The sequence below is a fragment of the Anomalospiza imberbis genome, chromosome Z (assembly GCF_031753505.1).
Source record: "Anomalospiza imberbis isolate Cuckoo-Finch-1a 21T00152 chromosome Z, ASM3175350v1, whole genome shotgun sequence".
Classification (NCBI taxonomy): Eukaryota; Metazoa; Chordata; class Aves; order Passeriformes; family Viduidae; genus Anomalospiza; species Anomalospiza imberbis.
In genome coordinates, this window is record NC_089721.1 from 67,830,819 (window position 1) to 67,854,798 (window position 23,980).

Below are 23,980 nucleotides of genomic sequence, written 5' to 3' on the forward strand. Positions count from 1 at the left end.
CAAACAACAAATGCTTTAGGCCCTCTTGGATTTGAAAGTGTCAAAAATGGCAAAACCAGATTATGATCACTGCCTTAGAAGGGTAATTTGAATTTACATTTTTCTTTCTTGTACCTAAAGTGTTTTCCAGCACAAGTAGTGCTTTGTAGGTGGAAGCTGCAGACTAATCAGCTCTTGTCCTTTGTCTGCTGATAAAGAAGTTTTGTCCAAACAGCTTAAATGTCAGTATAGCTAAGGATCTGTATGAGTTGTCCCAGCCTCTTCCAGTATATTCAGCTCTTGTAGCTGCTGTTTACACCAGAAAGAGTTGTGGACTGCATCTTTTTGAATGTGATGGATTAATTGAATTTTAAAAGTGTGTTGTTTATTTAATAATGTGTGTGATACTGTGACTAAAAATAGTTTCTTAGTGGTATTTTGCACTCAGTAGTTCCTGAAATAAATTTTAAAATTCTATTGTGTCAATTTATGGCCACCTTTGCATTTCAACTCTCTATGTTCACAGAATACATATATCACATTGTAGTAGCACTGATGTAAAATACTCTGTTAATGTGTTTATGTAGTACAGATACATAGGTAGCACTGGTGTGGGTAGAATATTTTCTCTTTACCAGACACAGACCACCTCTGGAGCTACTGGTGTGTTTTCACTAGAGGCTAGATAAACTTTCTGAATGTCTTCTCTGCAAAATTGCCCTTGAATTTACTGGCCGCCTTGCAGGTGAGGATTTATGAGAAAGATACAGTGGTCCTTCCAGGTTAGAGAAAGTGTCTCAAAGTCAGAGCTGGTGAATGTGGAAGCCTTCTTGGCTCACAGTGAGATCTGCTCTACCTACCTTGTCACAACAGACAAGTCACCTGGCCTAAGAGGCTCCTACTCCCCCACTCACATACCCATGGGAAAGTCCATACCCATGGGAAAGTTTATCCTGAATGTGTAGCCTGCATCTTCTCACTGCAACTAAAATCTCTTATTACTAAAGCCAGACAGCTTTCAGGTGAAAAACAGGTTCTTCCTTTTTTTGCTCTTTTCTGCAACAAAAGTTACACAGTTTCTTTCCCCAGCGGTTCTTTTCAGCAGTGCATCTCCAGTCCTTCCTGTCTGTCCAGTAAGTCAGATTTCCTTGACTTCTGTTCATTCTTGCTGCTTATCTTTGAAACTGTTTCAACCAAATATTTTGTGTCATTCAGTGATCAGACCAGACAAAGTAGTCCAGGTGTTGTCTTCACAGTACTAGGCAGAAAGAAGGGACTTCATCACATGCCATGCAAACTATAAATCTTATTCACCCCAAAACAGTATTTACCTGTTACATTATGATGTGATGTTGGGTTCAGTTTGTAATTGTCTCTAATGATCAGTTCTTCTTCTTCAGAACTGCTGTCCAGACAGTTCTCATATACTTCGTGCATTTGATAATTTGTGCCTCAGAACTGGGCCTATCTGACTTAGTTTTAAGTCCAGTGAGAAAGTCTTGAGTTTATCGGTGATTTATAAACGTAGTTAAGTATTTGATGGAAATCGTTGCGCAACTTTTCTTTTTTTTTTTTTCCGTTCACCAGTAGTTGATAACTGTTAATTCTGGGAGTATTCTCATCCTGAAATTCTGTGCTGTCAGAGGTGAAAGTCAGGTGAGGTGAGAGGAAGTAAACGGTGTTTTAAAGTGGAGTTTAGTCAGAGGGGACACTTCAGTCTGTATGTCTTATTTGTGAGCTGAATACTTCTTCCCACATTGGACTAAAAATGTATGATCTGCATTGCTGACTTTTGGGATGGAAAATCTTTAAAATAGATTGTCCATATGTAAATTTTTCTGTCTTGGTTTCGGCAGAGGTTTTGTTTAAATACCATCCAGCATGAGTGGTTTCATGTCTCAAGTCAGAAGTCAGCTCTCCCCGAAATGGTTGGAGACTACATAACTGCTTTTGAAGAGATTTCTCCTGCTGTCCTCAGACATATCATCAACATGGCAGATGGAAATGGAAACACAGCTCTGCATTACAGTGTCTCACATTCTAACTTTGAAATTGTAAAGCTTCTTCTGGATGCAAGTAAGTTTGCTTTATGGTTTGTTTTTTTTTTTTAATTACTCTTGGTTTTGCAGTTCTCATGGGTGAAATTCTTGATGGACTAGAGGCCAAGTTTGGTCTTCTTCCAGCAGGTGTTTTAACTCTTAACAGTTACATGGTGGCTTTCTTAGGTAGTCTAGAGTCTTTGTTTCTAGTACTAGCTTTGGAGGTGGTGCTTCTTGAAGAAGTTAAAAAAACACTTAAGTAAATTGTATACAGATTTGAGATAGTTAGATTCCTGACTGTTGCACTGTAGTCCCAAGTTCAGCAGCACCAGTCTCCAGCAGTTTTCTCTGGAGGCAGCACACTTGCTGCTCAGCACTCTGTAGGGTGTTGATGGAGGAAGATGCATTGAGGTATATATACCATCTTAAACACACAAGCTAGTCTGGCATTGTCTAGAGCGGTGCAGAAGTTTTTTCTGGCTACCACATTGACTCATCTATGCTACTTTCCTGAGAAACTGGAGCAATCTGGCATTCTGTCAGAGACCATTTTCTTAGTCCATAAGCAATCTGATGCTGCTTCATGTGGTTGCTTTTGTTGCTTCATTTTCTTGATCTTCTTGCAACACACGTGCAGAAAGAGTAGTGGCAAAGGAGAGACTCTGGAGTATCTACTCCTCTGGAGTATCTGTTCCTCTGGAGTATCTGCCTCTGTGCCAGATGGCATCCAGCAGAAGGTATCACACACTGGAATTGGTCCCAGGCAGATGTTTAATCTGTTTAATTCTAGTTTTGCTCTCTGAGTGAAGTTTGTTTCTCTAAACTAGTTGAAAAACCTGTCACAGTTGATTGTGAAAGCTTAACTAGGCCAATGACACATCTGGAGTGTGAGCCAAGCAATATTCATAAATCCAGAAGGGTAGCATCAGATAAACAAGGATATGAATTATACAAATCTCAGCTTTGATGACCTAGCACATGTGTCACACATGCAGAGACTTCTTCAGGAGGAAAGCGAGCACTTTGAAATCTCTGGTCCTTTTGAAGGCAGTGTGTGTTTGGGAAGAGTGAGTCACAGCAGGGGAATGCAGGAAATGTCAGGAGTGTGGTGAAAAGGGGCAGGCTGGGTCTGCAGCACAGTGTGGTAGGAGGAAGCTGCCCCTCTGCCTCCCTAGGTGTCTCAGAGGAGCAGGAACATGCTCATCTCTTGCTGGAAATCAAGAGATGTGGTCAGCTTTGCAGTGCGGTAATATCACAGGTAGATTATTAGACCAAGAACTCTGTGTCTGTATTTGGTGAGAAGAGTGGACAAGATGAGATGAGAGAATCCTCCGTAGCATGAAGCATGAAGCAGAGTCACCAAGAGGACAAATAGAACAGTTTCCTTCAGCCATATGGAAAAGCAGCTAAATGTGACCTCAGAAAACACACTGCTAAAGTAGTGTAGTCAGAGTAGGAGCACACCACTTCTGAAAGTTTTTCATTACTCAGGATGTAATGCATTTAGCAGAGTGTTGTGTTCTCTGGCTTCAGTGGCTTCACAGAAGTGATGTCTGAAAGAAGTATTGGTCTACTGATTATAAGGTGTCATCACCAACATCTATTTAACATTAAAAAAATTTGCAATATCTTACATCTGCATTCGAATTGCTTCTGAAATGTTCTTTTGACTGAAAAAAAATCCTTTGCCCATAAGTCTGAAGAATTTCCTGAACCATTTTTGCTTGTTAAGATATATGTGGTGCAATTTAACCTCTAGTCTGCAGATAATGTTCATGTAAATCTGAGTCCCTGCTTTCCAATAAGATGAGCACCCTGCTGCCCAGTAAACCAATAATTACTGCTGAATTTCTGCAGAATTTTAGGAACAGAGACAAACTGGAGGCAAGTTTTGAACAAAAAGGAGAGCTCTTGTCGGTTGCTGGCACTGGTGAAGTTGCAGGCACTTACTTGCCTGTATTTGTTCCCAGAGCAGTTTTGTTCATGGTCAAATACACTGTGGAACTGGCAGCAGTCTTTAATTTAAAGGGTTGATTTTTTTGGCAGCTCCAAAACATGTTGAAGTACACTTGCAAATTTTTAAAGTAACCACCAATTGCAGGAAAATTGTGCTGAAGAGAAATATCTTTTCCATTGACCATGTTATTGGACCACTTTTATTCTGCAGTATGCATGCCTTTGGGAGGAGAGCTTAAGAACTATCCTGACAGTGTTTCTGAATATCATGCTAAATTTCAGACCACTTTTGCAAAAGGAAAAATAATGCACAAATAAAGCCCTAAATGATAACATATAAAATGTCTTTGTGTTCTCTCTTGTGTTGTACACATAGTACAAAAGAATTCTTTTCTTTGTCTGGCTCAAGAGCTCCTCTGTTAATTTTTTTCTTCTCCACCTTCCCTTGAATTACATCCATTATGAAAGCAGTTGCTACTTTTTCTTTTTATAGGCTGCTCTACTGACAGTTTATTCAGTTGATTAGCACAATTACTGCATTTTGGGTTCTTGCTTTCTGAAGAAATTATGTCATCCCTCTGCAGATGTCTGTAATGTAAATCATCAGAACAAGGCTGGTTATACCCCCATCATGCTTGCTGCACTTGCAGCTGTGGAAGCGGAGAAGGACATGAGGATAGTGGAGGAACTGTTCAGCTGTGGGGATGTGAATGCTAAAGCCAGCCAGGTCAGTCAAACAGTTCACAAGGCACAGTTCTTACTGCTGTACTCTTGTGCCTTTTTATTGTTCCTTCCATGCTTCCATCCCTGCTCTTATCAATTCAAATGTTGCTCTCATTTGTTTTCATAATTTGTGGGTTTTTAATGTATGTTTTTTATTGCTATATACAAAATGGAGCTGTGGAAGAACAGTTGAGCCTCAGGTCTGGACCTCTTCTAAAAATGAAGGTTGATCATCGTATGAAAGAACTATTACTGAATTTTGGGCAACATTTACATATTCTGCAGCATTTCGCTCCTTTGAATAAACTACAGATGTCTGAAAATAGGTTGGATATCTTTCATTAATTCAGTAAATAGCTGTGTGAATGTGGGATATATGTTACATAAGAGATATATGATACATGAGGTATTTAAATAATGACAATCAAAGCCTTGAAAGTACTGTTTAAAATAACATTTTTTTCCCCCAGAAGAAACAACAGTGTCTCAAAAAAAAAAAAGTGTTCATGCTTTGTCACTGATTGTTTCTGTAGTTATTTGGGTTTTCCTCTTCTCTCCATGCAGGCTGGTCAGACTGCACTGATGCTAGCTGTGAGTCATGGCCGAATAGACATGGTTAAAGCTTTACTGGCATGTGGTGCAGATGTCAATATCCAGGATGATGAGGGCTCTACAGCTCTGATGTGCGCTAGTGAGCATGGACATGTGGAGATTGTTAAGCTTCTGCTCGCTCAGCCATGGTGTAACAGCACTCTGGAGGACAATGTGAGTTGCCTTTCAATGCTTCTGAAATCTGCTTGGGTGAATGTCTGACTCAGAGTGCCAGAGTACCAGCCACAATGAATCTTCTGCTTAATTGGTAGCAAGTGCTATGATTATTTGGCTAGTATTTTTACTTTTCTCACAGACATACCTGGTAGCAATTTCTGTGGTTAGCTGTAGGTGTTTAGTGGCCAGAAAAGAAAAAAAAAACATCTGTTAGCTCATAGTTAGCTCAACACCTTTCCCTCTCACATTCCTTCCCCCTTTCAAAGGAGTTTCCTAGTTTTCAGTTAGGACCTTATCTGGTGACTTAGGGCCTCACTGTGTTGCTTTTCTGTGCCTATGGCAAACATCAGCCCTACAATTCCCTTGAAATTATATTCCCACTGTTCCTACACCATGACTTTTGAGACTATAGGTTCAGTCTTAGTCATGAAGCTACACTGTCCTGACAATAAATGGATACAGACTGTGACTTTAGTGCCAAGTGTGACACCTGCATATTTCTTGTCTACAGGGACCATTGCAGCCTACACTGTCAGTAGACAATTTGTTCTGTAGATTTCTCAAGCTTGAAAACATTGTGACTTAGCTTTTTTCTTGCTGTGTTCTTGTTAACAACATTTTTTGCGTACTTTTCCTTTCTTCCTATTGCTTTACCCACTGAACACTGAAATGGAGCCTGGGTTTGGATTTGGAAGGGCAGTGGGTGGTTATTTGTTGAAGCTGTTGCAGAAAGGCAAGGAGGTAATTTCACTTCATTCACCCAACTGCTGCAGGAGGCAGCTCAGTTCCTTGTAGTGCTAGTGGTGTGGAACTTCGGGCCAGAGAGAAAAATGTAAGAAGACCTCAGTCTGACAAACACTTTCAGGAGCAGTCTAGATTATTGCTGCTTGGATGCTGTTAGCACTATCAGATACTAAATCGATAATTACAGTCTTTATGGGGACATGATACTTAACTATTCCTGTGGCCAGTTTGATCGTTGCCCAAGCAGAGTTTGCTGCTTATTCACAGATCTGTGCTGTGGGATTGAGATTTTTAGCATTCCCCTAGCTATTGTCAGTGTCACCGTGATGCTTTTCCAGTATGCATGATCAGTAGTAAGCTATCATCCCATTAATGTGTGCCATAGTGATTCAGCACCTCTCTTTAAGAACCTGTGTTGACTTTGACTGGAGAGTGTTAACTGTGCATTTGTTATGCATTATATTGCACTGTAGTAGACAGTTCTTCTAGCTCCCTGTCTGTTCAGGACAATTAGATTTATGTGTAATTGCTCCCTTTAGTCTCATAAGAAGACTTTCCATGTAGATGCCATCCATCGTGTCCCATGCTGGAAAAAGGGTTTACTATTTAAAAACTGGCGCAAACCATTCCAATAACAGTACTTCAGCAGTGGCTGGAATGCATGCTCCATCCCTGTGAGACATTTCAAATACTGGCATTATTGTAGAGATTTCTGTGTGCAAGAGCCAAAAGCCAGGCAGTGAGCCAAGCACCAAGTTCATATCACAGGTTGCCTAACATCTATGTTTTCCTTGACCAAACATGGTCCAAAGGAAAATCAGTAAAATACTCTTATTAGTAAGTGAAAGCAGGTTAGTAAAATACTCTTTCAGCTATAGCACTTTTTACTTCTAGAACCCTCAACAGCTGTTATTTTTGAAAGCAATGGTATCTTCTGAGAAACTAAGGTGGCAGCATTTGACTAGAAAAGCCCATTTGTTTGTATTTAGACTTCCATCAAAGACCATTTGGAATTATGAGTGCAATTTCTCTTAGTGTTGATGGGAGCTATACTACAACAATTATCCTTTTAACACAGCAGTTATCATTATATCTGACCAGCATTTTTCCCTCCCTTATTATCTCTTCTACTTGTTACTGACATTGTAGTTTCTCTGAGACAGCCCAATCTTCTGGTCTTGCACAGCACTATTTGTAACATTACTGTGATAATAGTGTGTTCATTCTTCCACAGCAATAATCGAGACTCCTCATTTAGAGAAATTATGAGGCTTTGACAATTGGACTGCCTCATAAAACAGCAGTGCAAGGCTTAAAACAAAAGAAATTTGACAAGACTCTAAATTTACCTGTCTGTATGAGCAGTAGGGCCTCCACATAATAACTCCACTTCTCTGTGGGCTGATAGGTCTTTTAAGAGATCTGATAAAGCATACAAGCACTAATTTTCTTGTTTCTTCCTTTCTTCTCTCAGGATGGCAGCACAGCACTTTCAATAGCCCTGGAAGCTGGACATAAGGACATAGCAGTTCTCCTGTATGCCCACGTCAACTTTTCCAAAACCCAGTCACCGGTTAGTACACAACCTCCTGTAGTTTATGTTTTAACTTGCTGCTGTTGAACATAATAGTGAAATGTAAACAAGAAATTTACTCCCTGACAGCTGTACAGCAGTACAGCACATGAAATTTTGAGTTTTATTCACGAGACAATTTCTGTGCTGCTACGTGGAATGTGCTTTTTAAAATACATGTTGGCTGCAGAAGGTTGAAGCCTGGCTGAGCAATAGTTCATGCTTCTCCTCCTAATTACCAAGGGGTACAGATAGCTCACTATCAAGACTCACTGATTCTGGCTAGTGTGCAGAGGTGCTATTGTATTATTTTAATGGTAATTATTGACCTGGAAACTGAAACATAGCTGTTCTAGGTCTTTTGGCAACTATCCACCTCTCTTCTAGCCCTGACTTATTCTCCTGATAAACTGCTGCTAAACATCTCACTGTCTAAACAATATGCACTTGCAGCTAGTAGTCTGTTTGATTGCTGGAACTTTTCTTCCAAAAATTAAAAAAGAAAAAGTTATCTGTACAATTAAAGTTAAAGAATTGAACAGAATAATTCTGAGTGTTGTGTTTTCTATCCACTGGCTGGATTAATTTCTCTTTAATTAACTGTTCTTTATTCTCTTTTAGGGCACTCCTAGGCTTAGCAGAAGGACATCTCCTGGTCCCACCCACAGAGCCACATTTGAGTAGTAGTGTATAAATATCTGTAAAAAATCTCTATGCTATCTTTAAGCTGCTAAATGTTACTGTTTTACTGAGACAGATACTGAATGTAATTGTCTTGTGCCTGAACTCACCAGCAAAGTGAAAGCAGAGATCTAGTGCTAAAGGTAGAAAACTGTAAACCTGAATCAAGCATAAAGTTAAGTAGCGCTCAGTGGAGAAACTTAGCCAGAGCTGTTCTTATGCTCACATACTCATCTTTCTGTACACTGGCATAAATCCTGTTTTTCTTTGTTGTAGATTGTCCTTCCTTATGTTATGTGCAAACTTAGACTTCTAAAGCTATCCATGCAAGGGTGTCCCAGTGGCTTATTTTTAGTAATTCTAATATATATTTACTATGCCTAGACTTCATCACAGTAAACTTTTCATAAATTTCATTCCAACTTGATTTTCATGTTTTTAATTACTTTGAAATTCGGAAGTTGCAGTTGCTTATGTAGTCAGTTCCGTGGATCTTGAGCTGGTGGGTGACTGGGTAGGTATTGGGGATAGAGCCTCTTGTCAGGTCTGAAGTTCACTAAATAAGTTGTTGCTAATTGGGGATAATTATAACTTTTTATATAAAAGATACTAGTATCTATAAAATTAACTCACACAGTATTTTCAACATTTTATATTCTGTAATAATGAAAACCTACATGAAGAATTAGATATCCTGTTACCATATTTTTATTAACTGTTTCAGTCTATAACTCCATACATGTTTATTGGAAAATAAAATTAGAGGTACCAGCTGTATATTCCCCTTGAGTGTAATTGAGTGTACATCTTGGTGCATATTTATGGAATGCTATTACCTTGTCACATTCACTTTAGTCAAGTGTATTGAAATGTTTGAAGTGCCTTAGATTCTTGCCATATTTTCAGAATAAAATTTCGGTATACTGTTTTACTCCTCTCCTGTTTAACTTGTGATTTGTCATCATCCAGAAAGACTGCACATTACAACTGCAGCGGGAAAACAAGCTAAATTGGTAAATCAAGGCAGGGAGGACTGGACAGTGCTCACATGAGGTTTTCCTGCTGATTGGAAGAACTTTGCCCAAGATGATCTGCTTTTGCTTGTCTTGCACAGGCTGCAGCCTTTGCTGTTTGGTTAAGAAGTGACCTCTCTCAGCCACGTGAAGCATCCTGGGGAGGTGTTGACAGACTGTGTTCAAGCAGTTCACTTGAACTGAAAAGTAGTTAACTGAAATAAAAGCCTTTGAGCTTTATCTTACAAGCAGCCCTGTGGCAACTTGGAGAAGGGAATGCTTTTTAGATGGCATGGAACCAAGTCCAAAGCTAGTGCCTGTGTATCCTTGTCAGTTCTGACCTACCTGATTAGACAGAAATACACCTCAGTGCCTCCCTTCAAGGGATCTGAACAGTTCCGTTACTCTCTTGTCCTTCGTCCTTCTCTCCCTATGTCCTTATCAAACAACTTTTCTAACACAGGCCCTTTGAAATAGAGACCCACTGAAGCCATTCTCACTTGTCCTACATTGACTTGGTGACTTGGCATGCCAAGAAGTCTTTGTGGGCTGGACGTGGTTTGGCCCAGCACAGCAGGTATGGTGTGATAACCAGTGCCAGACTAGTACCCCAGTGCCCTTGATGTCAGTCAGTTTTTACTCTTGCACCTCTCTGGCCAACTTTTCTTCCCACTCTTCACTTTGCATCTGTTAATGTGTGGATGCTCTCTCACCTGGATCCCACATGCTAGGTATAGAGGCACGTCAGCCAGCAAGCCAAATTACTGTGAAAATAAGGTTTTCCCTCTGACACAAGACTGACAGCAAAGAGCACCAGCAGCTGCCAAAAATAACAAACAAAACAAAACAAAGCCATACCACCAGAAAAATACCCCTCACTTTGCCATCTGTCAAGAGTCAGTGGGTGCAGGCTATCCTGTGCTTAGCAGGGTGCTGTACATAGGGATCCACCCAATAACCTGAGGTTGTGTCACACATAGTACACAACAGTAGTGCAAGCTTTCTAATGAATTCCTCATTCACTTAGGATCTGGGTAATTTTATCATTAAACAGAATTAGTGCAAGTTGGATCTCCCTGGCTTGGGCATGGCAAGAGTTGCTTTTGAGTCTTTTTCAGATCTGTTGAACTGACATCTCCTGCCCAAGAACAACTGTCTGGAAAGCAAAGTCAAGATAATCTGTTCTTGTCTTCATGAGTTTAAAATACATACGGGGATAGAGATAAACAAATCAAGCTGAAGAAGTTAATAAAATGGATGACTACTTTAATGTTTCTCCAGAACTTAATCTAATTTTACAGAAAATCCAGTTCACTTAGTTAATACATGCTTGCCTATATCTCAAGGATTAAATTCTTGCCCAGCAGAAAGACATGCTGCCGGGACAGAATTTGGAGAACAAAGAGCTTTCTAATTTCAGTTTTACCAAGAATACATTTTTTTTTTTTTAGCACTGGGCTGACCAAAACTAGACTACTTGTGCTTTTTTAAGGGAGTTAGTGATCATACATTTAACTCTGGCTTTTATCTCATGACAGTAGTTTTAGGTAATCTTTAGAGGAGCAGGGAGTTGGACCTTATGTGTCTGTTCTAACTTGAGATATGCTGTGATTCTGTGACACTGTGATGGCAGTTTTAAAGCATGTAGATTATGCTCCAAAGTCTGACTTCGATGAAGAGTATGCTGAGGCACCCGATAATGTCCTCTTCAGTAGTGCCTCTGTATTGCCGTAGGAAATAGGTTAATTAGTAACATGTCTAATAGGTCTTTGCCCCAAAAATCGTTTTTAAACTATGATCTCTGTTGCTGTGCTACTGAGCTTCATTTGCACATGATATTTGTACATACTGTAGCCTAACCCCTTCTTTGTACATAATGGAGCAAAAAAAAAAAACCAATGTGAAATGCCCATGAATAATGGCTTTCCAGAGCAGAGGGCCATGACTGCTATTTTCCATGTTGGAACAGATTTCTGTCTCTCCCTCCACAAATCAATGGGAGTCCTGGGCATGATGGAATTCCTGGATGTGCAGCTATCATAGAAGGGTTTAAAACAATTAGTCCAGTTTAGGTGACTAATGATACAGGGAGAATCACTAAATGTACTTAAATACTTTTTTTTTTTTTTTACCTGCAACAAAAAGATAAGGAGAGTAATGTGGAATAAACATTACTGTAGCATCCCACAAACTCTCTCAGCTTAGTCAATTTCCAAGCCCTCTGCCCTGGCAACAGCAGTAACTACCTGCCATAGAGTTAGTCCTCCTAGGGGAAAAAAGACAGACTCCCACATGGACTTCTGTTCCTTTTTTTCTTCTGTTTTCTTCCCCCAATCCTGAATACAAATGGTATATCAGAAATGAAAACATTTTCTAATTGACAGAAATCTGTGGAGGTATCTGACCACCATAGCACCATACAAGTGTCAAACTGTGTAACTTGGAGTGCCTGGATTTATTTAGGTGCCATTTTCCTGGTAAGCAAAAGAAACTAACTGCCTAAATCTTCAGAAAATATTAGATGAAGCTGTGGGCTCTGCATTTCTGTGCAATGTTCAGTTTCACCCAAAACCTCATTTTCCTGGGCTACAATGCCTTGTTAAAGAAAAGTGACCCCGGTTTTAGTTGTATGGTGAAGTAGGCTATTGTGGTATGCCATATCAGAAAGATTGCCAAAAGGAACCAAAATTTTGGACGTGTTAGTGACTATAGATGAAAAGTACAAAATTAACTTGACTATTTTATTGAAGTCAGTGATGGTCATTTCTGGCTTAAAATCCTATTAAGGTAGACTTAATGAATTAAGCACTTTAAAAAAAAAGTACAAAATAAGAATAATAACTTTCTTTCAAATTTTGTTCTCTTAAATGGTTCTGCCAGCTCCAAGAGGTGACACGTGAAGCAGTTCATACTGTGGAGGTTGGGCCCTTCCTCAGGAAACAGTTAAGAGGTTCCCAAAAGTGTTTGTATCCACTGATGCCCTCTGCAAGCCAAGTTTAATTCCACCTACTAATGCTGGATGGTATTTATCACCAGTTCTGGGATTAAGGGGTTTACCATTCATATCAGCTCTGACCTGAGCTCCCTCTACACACTCTCACTGGCATTTGTTTTTCAGGTTAGATGATGATTGACTCAGTATATCCAAGTGTGATGTTGTCATTACCTTTGAACTCTGACTATCAGTGAATATATAAGAGATTGGCACTTTTTCCAAGATTCTAAAATATGTCACTGTCTTTTTCCAGTTACATTGTCATACATTGAGTCTGACACTTGAAAGGTGAGAGTTACTGGTATGGAGTTTTACATTATGGAAATTAGCCAACAAAATAGTCATCTAAAATCAACAACTGAGGAAAACATTTTTGCAAGACATACTTTCAGAGGTTTTTATCTTCTTGATATGGCTGGAAGAACTTAAGTTATTCTAGAAATAGCTTTTTAGTCCATTTCTCCTGGTGTCTCATGCTTTTGGCTGAGACGTCTGTCTGTTAGAAGTCCAGTTCAACCATGGTGTGAATTAATGCAAGCCTTGGCGTCAATCCCTGACACGCAGGACTAGCTGTTTCCTGGAAGGGAAGCAGCCAAACATTACAGGCATCTTCCTGCCTTTGAAAGGCACTAGCAAAGCTGGCCAAAACAGCATTCATGCTCTTACTGCAGCTGCAGACAACTCTCCTCAGTGGACTCTGTGCCTGCATGCAGGCCTGTAAAACTTCATCCCTTCCTGCTCTTCTGTGGGCATCCAGGTGTGTTAACTACAAACATTTCCTGACTAAAAAGAGATGCTTTCAGTTGTTCAGTTCATATGGTGATACTTGGGCCTGTCTCTGAAGGCCTGATTTGGGACAAAGGACAGAAGTAAGGGACCAAGGAGCAGTGTTGGAAGACCTGCAAGGAGGATTTTGCATTAAGTGGTTTTAGAAATGGCCACAGTAGGATTAGAAGAAAGGGCTACCCAGTTAAAGGTTTGTTTTGTATTTCAGTTTGGAATTGTGGAAGTATTAGCCATTACTACTCACAGCTTAATGCAATGCCTAGGGAAGTAAATTTTAATATTCCTGTCTTACTTCACTTTGGCTGTAGTATCTTTGTGTACACATACACTGAACAGAAGTGCCTGGTTAAAGCTGAGCCACCTCATTGGTTTTAGTTCCTGTAACACAATCCAGTGTACCTGTACCTTGAGTATCACTGGACAGTAAAGTGCTGTTGAAGGAGCTGAAGAATTGCATGCTACCTGCACAAATATTTGGGAACCTCTCTCTATGATACTAATCAGGAAATGCTAAGATTTTGTTGGTGGTTTTTTGTTTTTCAAAGATGATTCTAACAACTTCTTAAAGTTGTTTGTAAAAGAGTACATATGTTTTCCTGACAGGTTGTTAGGCAACAAAAACAAGGCACATAAGTAAGTTATGCTCAAAGTAGTATTGTCTTACAGCTGTATAAATGTGCAGTGGGTTGGTCCTGGCCAAACACCAGATGCCCACCAAAACAACTTAGTCACTCCCCTCCTCTAATGGTCAGGGAGAGAGAGAAAAGTCTGGTGGGTTATGATAAGGACAGGGAGAGATCACTCACAAGTTACTGTCACAGGCAAAGCAGACTCAGAGAGATTAGTTTAATTTACTGCCAATCAAATGAGAGTAGAATAACAAGGAAATAAGCCCCAAATCTTTAAACACCTTCCCTCTCCCCTCCCTTCTTCCCAGGCCAAAGTTTACTACTGAATTCTCTGCCTCCTTCCTGCCAGTGGCACAGAAGGACTGGAATGAGGGTTAGTCCATTAACTTGCTTCCGCTGCTTATCCTTCTGCTTACCTTGCTCCAGCATGGGATCTGTCCCATGGGAAACAGTCCTCCACAAATTCTCCACCATTAGTCCTTCCAGTAGGCTGCAGTTCTTCTCTCCAGTGTGGGTTTCCCACAGGGTCACAAGTTCTGCTAACAAACCTGCTCCAGCATGGGCTCTTCTCTCTATGATACACAGGTCCTGCCAAGAAACTGCTCTATACTGGGCTTCCAAAAGGGTCCACAGTTTCCACCATGTATCCACCTGCTCTGCCATGGGGTCGTGCACAGGCTGGAGGCTGACGCAGGGGAAGAGTCTGGCATCTTCTCACAGAAGCACCCTGCTAGCATCCCTGCTACCAAAACCTGGCCATATAAACCCTGTACAACAAACCTTTGCCAATATATCAGATGGTTCCTTACTATAGGTGATTAATGAATTCTCAAAACTTCTATTGTAAGTATTCTATTTCCTTAACTATTTTAAGTTCTTCCTGTTGAAAAAAAAAGTATGTTTCCACCCACCAAAACCCCCACCCTATGCATCATCCCTGAAGAGATCTCAGAAATGAGAGGGTCATTAGGCAGTTGGTACCTGCTGTGAGCACTTCACCTGGGGCCTTAAAGCAAATGGGGCACTGCAGGCAAGCTTGATTCACCTTTCTTTATCATTTTATACATGGTGCTTTGCTGCTTCACCCTATGCCACTGCGTGAGTGGTAGCCATTCCTCTTGAGAACCATATCTTTGCACATTCACTTAGCCAACACCAGAAAAAATAAACTGCCTTTTAAAAATATTTCTTGCAATACAAAACTGCCCTTCAAGGACTTCTATGCAGAGACCTTTAAATAAGGGCCTCCCTATAATTAAGCAGAGTATGAGTAAATACATTCAGCTATGAATGACAAACCTCAATGTCCATGTACTCCAAAGAACATTTCACTCATTTGCAGTATTATTATTTAGATAACATGAGGTGTAACATTTTTTTTCAAAGCCAAGCTGATCGGAATGTCAGTAGCAAAGAGGCATTTCTAAGAAATGTACTGGTAAATTTTTTTTCAGTCTTCCACTTAATGGTTTTAGTACTGCTGCAGAAACAGCCCCTGCTGTGTTCTCTAGAGTTTCATCTAGCTGCAGAGCTGCAAGGCTAGCTCATGTTCCCCCAGTAATGCTGTCCTTCGTCACTGAGCCACATTATCTTCACCAAGATGAAGACATGAAATTTCATTTGCAAGAGATTTCACTTGTCATGGCGGAACAGGTAGACTAGGAAAAGACCCTCCTCCACTTCCTGACTATGCTATATCATGCCTTTTTTTGAGGCATGAAAAGCCACCTGCTGTGTCTGGCAGTCACCCTGCAGCACCTGTGCATTGCTCTTGGGCATTTTCTGGGGCTGGAAAGGCAACTTTTCTTCTGTTCCAAGCATGAGAGAGATTTGGAGTCAGACAGTTAACAATCCCTTGGTACTGTGCAGGCAGGGGCTGGCCCTGGAAATGGCTTGCCCCACTCCACCACAATGCACTCATTCTTGTAAATTTATAATGAGAATTTTCCAGTCCAACCAGATACATCTGTTCAGAGGCCCTTTATTGTGGTGGCTTAATCTGCATCACCAGCCTAGCAGGAGGAGCAAGAAGCATGTTAATGCCTTCTGCAGTGGAAGCTGATTTGGGAGATTTGTGAGCAGAACAGCTGTACAAAGAGATTGGAAGAGATTAGAAACACAGTATTACAAAATGAGGCTCATTTTAGCAAAACCAGATTGAAGCAACTGAGGAAAAAGATTATGAATTTGTGGGCACGACAGAAAGTTGGAAATCTGTAATGCTGAAAGAGAACTTGCCAGAGAATTGCTTAAACAAGAACTGGCAGTGTGATGAGAAGAAAAAAATGGTCTGTGCATTTTTTGTCCATTTCAGATGGAGCAGAGGCGCCTGACACTGGAAGATATAATGCAACTTGACACCATTTACAGTCACAGTGTTCCAGCAGACAGATCCAAAGTCTGCCACCCTCAACAGAACAAACAACAGCTGCTAAAAGGCTGGAAGCTGAAAAAAAATAAAAGGAAGAAGTTTGTAACAGTAGTTCTGTTTTGATAAGAGATAAATCCTATAAATAAGGAATTTAGAACATCTCACATTATATGAGTGCTGAAATAATGAGCCATGTGGATGGTTTGCAAAGAGACAGGCAAAGAGATACCGAAAGTTCTCTGGATTAGTTCTGCAAAAACAGGTTTTAGTTCTTGGGAAATTTGGGTGAGTTTTTAAATGAATATTGAGTTTGTTTCCACTTTTGTCTCATATAGTAACTGCCTCATCTGGCCTTCTCACACATATTCAGTCAGAATATGGTCAACAATTGAAAACAAAGAGACATATTCATATGAAAACGGGTGTGTGCGTGAGTTTCTGAAAACATGCTATAGACATGACTGTGAATGCCTCCTTTAAGCTGGGTGAACAAAATCCAGTGCACTACAGTGCTCTGTATATCTGAAGGAGAGCCCAGCTGCAACCCATAAGATGCTGGCTGTTCCCCCTCCCCACAGCCTCCCCCGAAACGTTTCTGTGGAGTAGGGAGACCTCTGCAGACAGGATAAATCCAACATTGCTGCAGGGTGTAGAAGGAGACAACTAGATTCTCTGACAGAGCAGTTAGTTACAGAGGTTTGTTGGGGTTTGGGGTTTTGTTTATGTTTTTCTTTTTGGGGTTGGGTTGGGGTTTTCTGATTGGTTGAGTTGAGGTTTTGTTTGCTTGTTTTAGTATTCTGGTATTATTTCATTCATTCTTTCTCTTTTAAAAATCCCCTTTCAACTGCTGACATACCAGGGCTGCATATATGACCTGACATATGCAAATCTTGGTCTCAACTATTTTCTAATTTAACACTGAAGTCGTAGCCCACTGCTTTCTACCCAAATTTTGTGCAAAGAGATCAAGTAGTATTCTCCTAAGATCTGGTGTCAGGAGATGGAAAAATGCTGTGCCCTGTAGCCCAGAACTACCTTTGGAAGGAGGAATGAGCATTGTAAAACAACTGCTAACAGAAATGTAAGCTCCACAGACAGAGAAAGAAACCTTGCCATACAACCCTGTACTAAACCACAAGACTTCTACAGGTCTTCTCCCAAGTCAACATGGAAGAAGTTCAGGAGCCTGAATTTAGCTTCTGAGAAATCTTGGGTTTCTGTTGTATGGAACTAGTCTACCCAAGAGGTATAGGATAGCTATGCAGGCTCTGAGATCTATCTCTGCTCTAGAAATTAAAGTTCTCTTCAAATTACAGGATGATTTTCTAGTGCAGGAGACATATTTCACACAAACAGGTCATCCCCTACCCCCACCATTACCGGAGGGCAGATCAAAAAGGGCACTTGCCCTAACTTACAGTAGTGAAGATGATGGCCGAAACTCTGTTCCAACTGCAGAAAGGTTTGTGTATTATTCTCCTCAAGCCTGCAAGAAAATAGGTTCTTCAAAGGCAGAAACAAACCTATAAAACAGGCTATCATCTACTATAGACCTGAACAGGGCTTCCAATGGTCTGCTGCTGGCATGCAGTGTTACTGAGAAACATGAAAACAAGCTGAGCCGGGTACACTTCTTCAACACATAAATACTTGAACTGAGGAACTAGCTATTCCAAACAATTAATCCTGAAATATAATACAGACTGCCTGAAAGTACCTGAAGTAATAAAACTAATGAGTCTCACATAATAATGAGGTTGTGTTTCCTACTACTTCAATAGCATCCAAACAGAACTAAATGTGCAGAAGTCACTCCTTCTGTCTCCTGCTAAGAAAAGGCTTGTATTAACCAGTATTTTAAGTCCACTCCTGAATTTCAGTGTTCTGCTGTTGCTCTTTACCACCATCACTAGTCCACTTCTAAAGTATGATTAACAGTGCAATCTCACATGACTTGGTTTGGGACATCAGTTATTTTGACCATTTTAGGAAGATTATCGGTGCCCCCTAGAAGTTAATATTGATAATAACAATTCTTTTAGGTATCTTTTTGAGTAGGAATAAAAGATAAGTACAAGATACTCTTTGTTAATAACATTGCCACCCTTGATAACAGCTCCTACTTTAACAATATCATTATTGTAACCGAGTATTCCTTAAAAAAAAAAAAAGTATATGTGTGTCTGTATGTGTAATTTTCACTCTATTCATCAAATTTGTTTTGAAAAAAGATAGGAGGCATCTCACTGCAGTACATAAGAATAAACAGCTACTCAAAATTGGCCTGTGTTCTTCACCCAGAGGTAAAAAATATCAGCAAGCTGATGGGCCATAAAGCAAAGTGAGTATCCAGGCAGGTATTTAAGGTATGTATCATTCAGACAGTAGAACACAGTGAGTCCTGTAGAGAGGAATTATGGCCTATTATGTTTATAATAGAGACTCAGGCAATACTAGAGGTGTACCTCACTTACGGTGACTAATGAACAAAATTCTTAGATGTCATTATTGTGAATTCACAGAAACTGCCTTCCAGTGAAAAGGCAATCTCCATACCTTGGTTTCTTGAAAACAGGTAAGAGAAAATAATGACTTAAACAATCATGCAGAGAAGATACTCTTTGTTCTCAGCCGCATCATGTGCTATCTGTTACAATTTCAAACTCTGGGGATATTTAACAATATTTTACTCAGACCATGTGAATATTTTCATGCACTTGGCTGGAATGACTGAGCTGGGATCAGAACACCTTTATTCTGGCATCTTCGAATGGTTTGCATATGAATGACAAAAAATTAAGGTGTCTAATTAGTTTTTATGCAATGTTTCCTTCACCTTTCAAGGTATCTCAGTGCCAAGACAAATTAAATTAAAATAATAAAATTATTTTAATAATAAAAAAAAAACTTGTAAGCTTGACAGTTGAAATAATTTGTAACAGTGTGCCATCTTTCTTACCAGCTTCTCATCAATAGTATGAGGAACTCAATTACTCTTAATTACCAAATGTGCATATATGATGTACAGAGATCATCAACCCCGACACTGATGACCAACACAAGTGATAGAAGAAAACTGTTTCCTAAGGAAGCCAACTAAGTGTTCTGATTATCTGTATCTTGATAGCACTAAGTAAAGCTTTACTTGATAGGCATATGTTTCCTGGGATCCGGATCTCCCAGGTCCTTTCTCTGAACTGGATTTCTAGCAAACCCTTGAAGGGGGAAAGACCTAATGCACTGTCTGTAGCATTTGGGGACCACCTCTGAACTGCCCAATTACTCTTGGGGCTCTGGGGCATGGAGACTGGAATGGGAGAGGCTCTAGGGGAAGAGAGGTGGCTGACAGCAAAGAAGAAAGCCTCTTTCCCATGCTAGGAGACACAAAAGATCAGCAGCTCACATCAAATCATTTCACAGCATGGCTGATTAAATAACAGTCATTTGACTTTGATTAAAATATTTGGAAGAGCCCAGCTGTTTCTGGAGGCAATTCTTACACTCCTGCCCCACTCTGTAGATCTGAAAGGCTTCCTACAGGAAACAGCAAGAAATGGGGGAAAAGCAGCACAATACTTTGCTCTCAAGCATGTGTGCTACACTCACTGATTTTAATGGGAAGTTTCACAGAATGCTCCCCTGAGAGCAGTATATGATGTGAAAAATATATTTATTTAGGCTTAAGGAAAAAGGATGAAAATAAATCAAAAGGAGATATTGTAACAATAACTTTGCTTCTACTGAGCATCAGAATTAGAAGCAACAAATAAAAAACCGGATAGATAGTAAATTGACATAACAAAACCTACCTGTTCCCTTACCTCAGCTGTAACCATCCTTCAGAATTACAGTTTCAACAGTTTTAGGTTTCTGAAGATCAAGAATGTAAAATAATAAAAACTTGGACCATTTAGAGAAGATAATAAAGCAAGTTCTTTATAATTTGCAATGATCTATTTCTTCCTTTACATACCAATTAGTTTGCTCAGTGAAGAGAAAATTTAACTGTATCCATTAAAACATTGAAGGCCATAAATTTAAAAATAGCAATTAATTGCGTTGCCTATTTTTAAGACGATGGAGCTTAGTTTTTCATATTCTGGCAGTCTATCAAACTCAGCTCCATTACAGATGTCTTAGAGCTGAATTGATGATGATATTCAGAAGTAAGGGCATTCTCTTCAGTAGTCCTACCCTGATGAAGGAGCTCAAATGTATAGATGGCTTATGCGACTCTATCATTCTTGCTCTGTGAATTAGGAATGTTAGAAATGTCAGCTTAATGAGTCATGCAACAGTGTTCAATGTTCTAAGTCACTGGATCCCATTAATTTTCAAGTGTGCCTAAAATGAACAATGAATACTGAGAAGTATTCAGTGGTTTTCTTCACACTCACTTTTTAACTTCTATTTTATACGTTGCACCTAATAATGCTTTCAAATAGCTATCTAAGTCAATTATTAACAATGATTGAAATTTCCAAGGAGCTGACAGTGTTTTTTCTTCAGCCTTTACATCTGCAAAGAAATTATTCCAATTTGCATGAACAAATGAGGAAAGGAAGAATGTAGGTGTTAGTGTAAAAAACAGTAATTTTTTTCCCCTTCTTTATGCATATTATTAGTAAAACTAGTCAGAGGGGCAACAAGACAAACATATATATTTTTTAAATATCTCCATTCTATTTGCTTCACTGAACTTGAAAACTGCTTTGGTTTTGTATTATATTTGGCATAATGTAACAACATTAATTTTGCTTCCAGCAAATCCTATTTTTATTGAGCAGTGTGGGCCAATCTCATTGGCTGGGCTCCTAGCTATGAAGGGGAACAGCCATTTGTTGTAACAGGCAGGGTTTTCTTTATTTTTATGTAAGTAATTTTTACCATAGCCTTAACATTTGGACCATCAAACTCTAGATTCTGATTAGTCTGTACCTTACAAACATATGTTTCTGCTTAGGCACCCAGTCCTGGTGGCTCTTCTCAGTTGTGGCTCATCTGAAGTTATTGATGAGAAAAGGTTCTCTTTCCCTATGCTTACTGGGAGAATACCAATAAGGAGAATATGAATAAACACGCTGCTTCAGAGGCCATTAAGGCATGTCACTTGCTATGGCAGGCCTGTTCTCCACCTAGGGATACACGTGATGCTGTTCCCTGCCCCTTGCCAACATTCCTTCTTGCACTCTTTGTAGAAGGGCCCCCTGACACCTTATCTTCCCAGTGATTACAGATTTGTTCTAAGAGAAATGAATGTGAAGTGAGGGTGCTGAAGAGTGTACACAATTTGTCCTGCCTTGCTAACAATCAGTGGTCTTTGTAAGCAGATTTGGGCACAGCAGCTTTTTCACTGTTGGCTTTTTCACTGTGGACCGCCACCCTAAGTACTCTCTTTACTCTCACTGAGAAAAGGCAGCAAATAGCCAAATGCCAGCAGTACTATAAATTGCATTACTTGCTCACTCATTGAGAGTGGAGCCCTGGGCACCAGAGGGAGAAAAAAACAAAAAAATGAAAAAAAAAAAACCCCAAAAAAACCCAAAACAAAAAACCCAAACCAAACAAAAAAAACCCACAACAACAACAAAACCAAACCAAAACAAAACAAAAAACCAAACAACCAGGCAAAAAAAAAACCTGCAGGAAAAAGGACTTTGAGGAAAAGAGAGCAAAGCAGCACACTGAAACTCCAGATCCCTAAATGCCCATGCCAGAGAAATATTTTTGGAGCAAGGAAGACTGAAGCACATAAAATCTTAAGTCTGAATGAAAGATATGAAAGATTCTGCCGCGGGCAGTAAGGCAAGACAAGCACACAATGATATGATTGATAATCAATATGATTGATAAGCAAGCTTTGGTTTATTCAAAGATCCTGTCAGTTTATATAGTTTTCTACAAGCAAAGTCAGCAACAAGCTCTCATTGGTTATTTCATAAAGGGTCATTGTTACATGTTTCTTCTACTTGCGGTTGCAGCTGTAGCCAAGTTCTTCATCTTCCAGCTCGGTACATCTCATTTCGCTAGGTACATCTTGTTTCACATCCTGTTCTTGCACAACTCATATCTCAAGGATATGCTGTCTTTTGCTATCTGTACATGTGATGTGTGCTGTTCCCAGGCCAGGCACAGTGCTTGGTTCTGGGGTCTTAAACAGGGGATTGCTGGAACAATTGTTCCATCAACCCATGGCCCTGCGCCTGCAGCTATTCCCCAACAAGATTCAGCTTGATTGAAATTACTTTTAGCAAAAGCCATCAGATTTCACTGATCTGGAGTAATGTTCCTGTGTCAATACTCCATATATCATCAGAGAAGTATCTGAGAGAGCAGCTGGAAGGCCAACTTTAAAATCTTCTAAATACTGAGCATTTCAAGGCAAGGTTTGGGTTCAGATATATGTTCAATAAGAAAACCTTTCCTTTTGTTGTGGCACTGGCAGTTTGAGACCTACAGGTAGCATAACCTGAAAATAGAAAGAGTTAGAAACATAAATATAGAAGTGGGAGGAAAAAACAACACAAAAACCTATACAGAAACGCTACACAAAAATGCTGCCAGAAAGCATCAAAAAAATCCTCTGCTTCGAATACAAAACTTAGTCTGGGGGATTGTGCTTTAAGAACCAAGTGACAAAACTTCAGCTTCTCTGTAAGTTAAAGGAGGATTAAAATAAAGAATGAATGAAAGAGAACGGCACACATGTACAAATGAAAGAAAGGAAAAAAAAGCACGGCTTATTTATGCCACCTACTGGATTTTTCTTGAAGTATCTTTTCAAGTGTTTTAGTTATGATGATGTCCATCACTCCAGCAAATATGTTTGCATGGGAGACTATTCACACAAGTAAACAAGCTGAAATCCACCTGATGACTCACGCAAGTAAATGCATGTGCAGACTGACATAGCTGGAGGAGTAGAGAGGAGGGTAGCTCTACACCTGTTTACTCTGCTAAGCTGATGGCTCTAGGGCAGCTCAGACACCCAAAGCTGCAGGGAAGCACTAAAGTTCAACACGGAGGAGCTTCCCAGCTCCTATCAGTGCCTCAGGGAATATGCTGGCATGGTTTCCCTCCTTTGCTTGACTACCTCTGGCTGTCTTTGATATTTTGTTCAAAATGTCCAGAGTGTGTTTATGGATATGTCCATGTTTTCAGACAATGCAGATTGGCAGTGTGCATGCTTTCTCTTCTATCCCTCAGCACTCCTGTAGCTGAGGCTATTTGGGGAATCCACAACCAGCCCTGGGGAATAGTCTATAAAATGATCTGTCAGAGTCAAAAATAGCTCAAAAACTCTCTGATTTGACCCACTGACAGGAAATTAAAAAAAAAAAAAAAAAAAAAACCACAAAACAAAAATTAAACAGAATCAGGTCTAGCAGATTTCTAAAATTAAATGCACTCAACTCCACTGACATCTGAGAAACTGAAGGTCTTACTTTTCAGGCAACAGTGTTAGAATTAAACACTTTTTAATTTGTCAATTCGCCCCTGGCTTGCTGAGTCATACCAAATGTGCTGGTAGGATCAGGTCTTACTCACATCTGTTCCTCAAAATGATAATCTTGTTAGCAAATAAAATATTTTTGCCAGGTTCAAAGGATAAGCCAAAGGCATGAAAAGGATGGAACATCACTAACAGATGACATTAGGGACTTTAAAGAAAAAGATAAAGCTAAAGGACAACTCTCTGATATCTATTAAGACAAAAGAAAAA

General features: G+C 39.8%; 1 protein-coding gene across 4 annotated transcripts in view; it reads left to right on the top strand.

Moving 5' to 3' along the window:
- The window catches only part of KANK1 (KN motif and ankyrin repeat domains 1), a 96,662-nt gene extending 87,268 nt beyond the window's left edge, over window positions 1–9,394 (top strand). For 3 of the 4 annotated variants that reach the window (XM_068176776.1, XM_068176775.1, XM_068176777.1), the window contains 5 exons: window positions 1,836–2,055; window positions 4,559–4,701; window positions 5,262–5,462; window positions 7,684–7,782; window positions 8,404–9,394. In XM_068176776.1, coding sequence (XP_068032877.1) covers window positions 1,836–2,055; window positions 4,559–4,701; window positions 5,262–5,462; window positions 7,684–7,782; window positions 8,404–8,466 — 726 coding nt within the window. In that variant the 3' untranslated portion in view covers window positions 8,467–9,394. Of the gene's footprint in view, window positions 1–1,835; window positions 2,056–4,558; window positions 4,702–5,261; window positions 5,463–7,683; window positions 7,783–8,403 lie in introns of those variants that run through there. The other variant, XM_068176778.1, reaches the window with a different exon arrangement.
- Window positions 9,395–23,980: the final 14,586 nt, after the last annotated feature.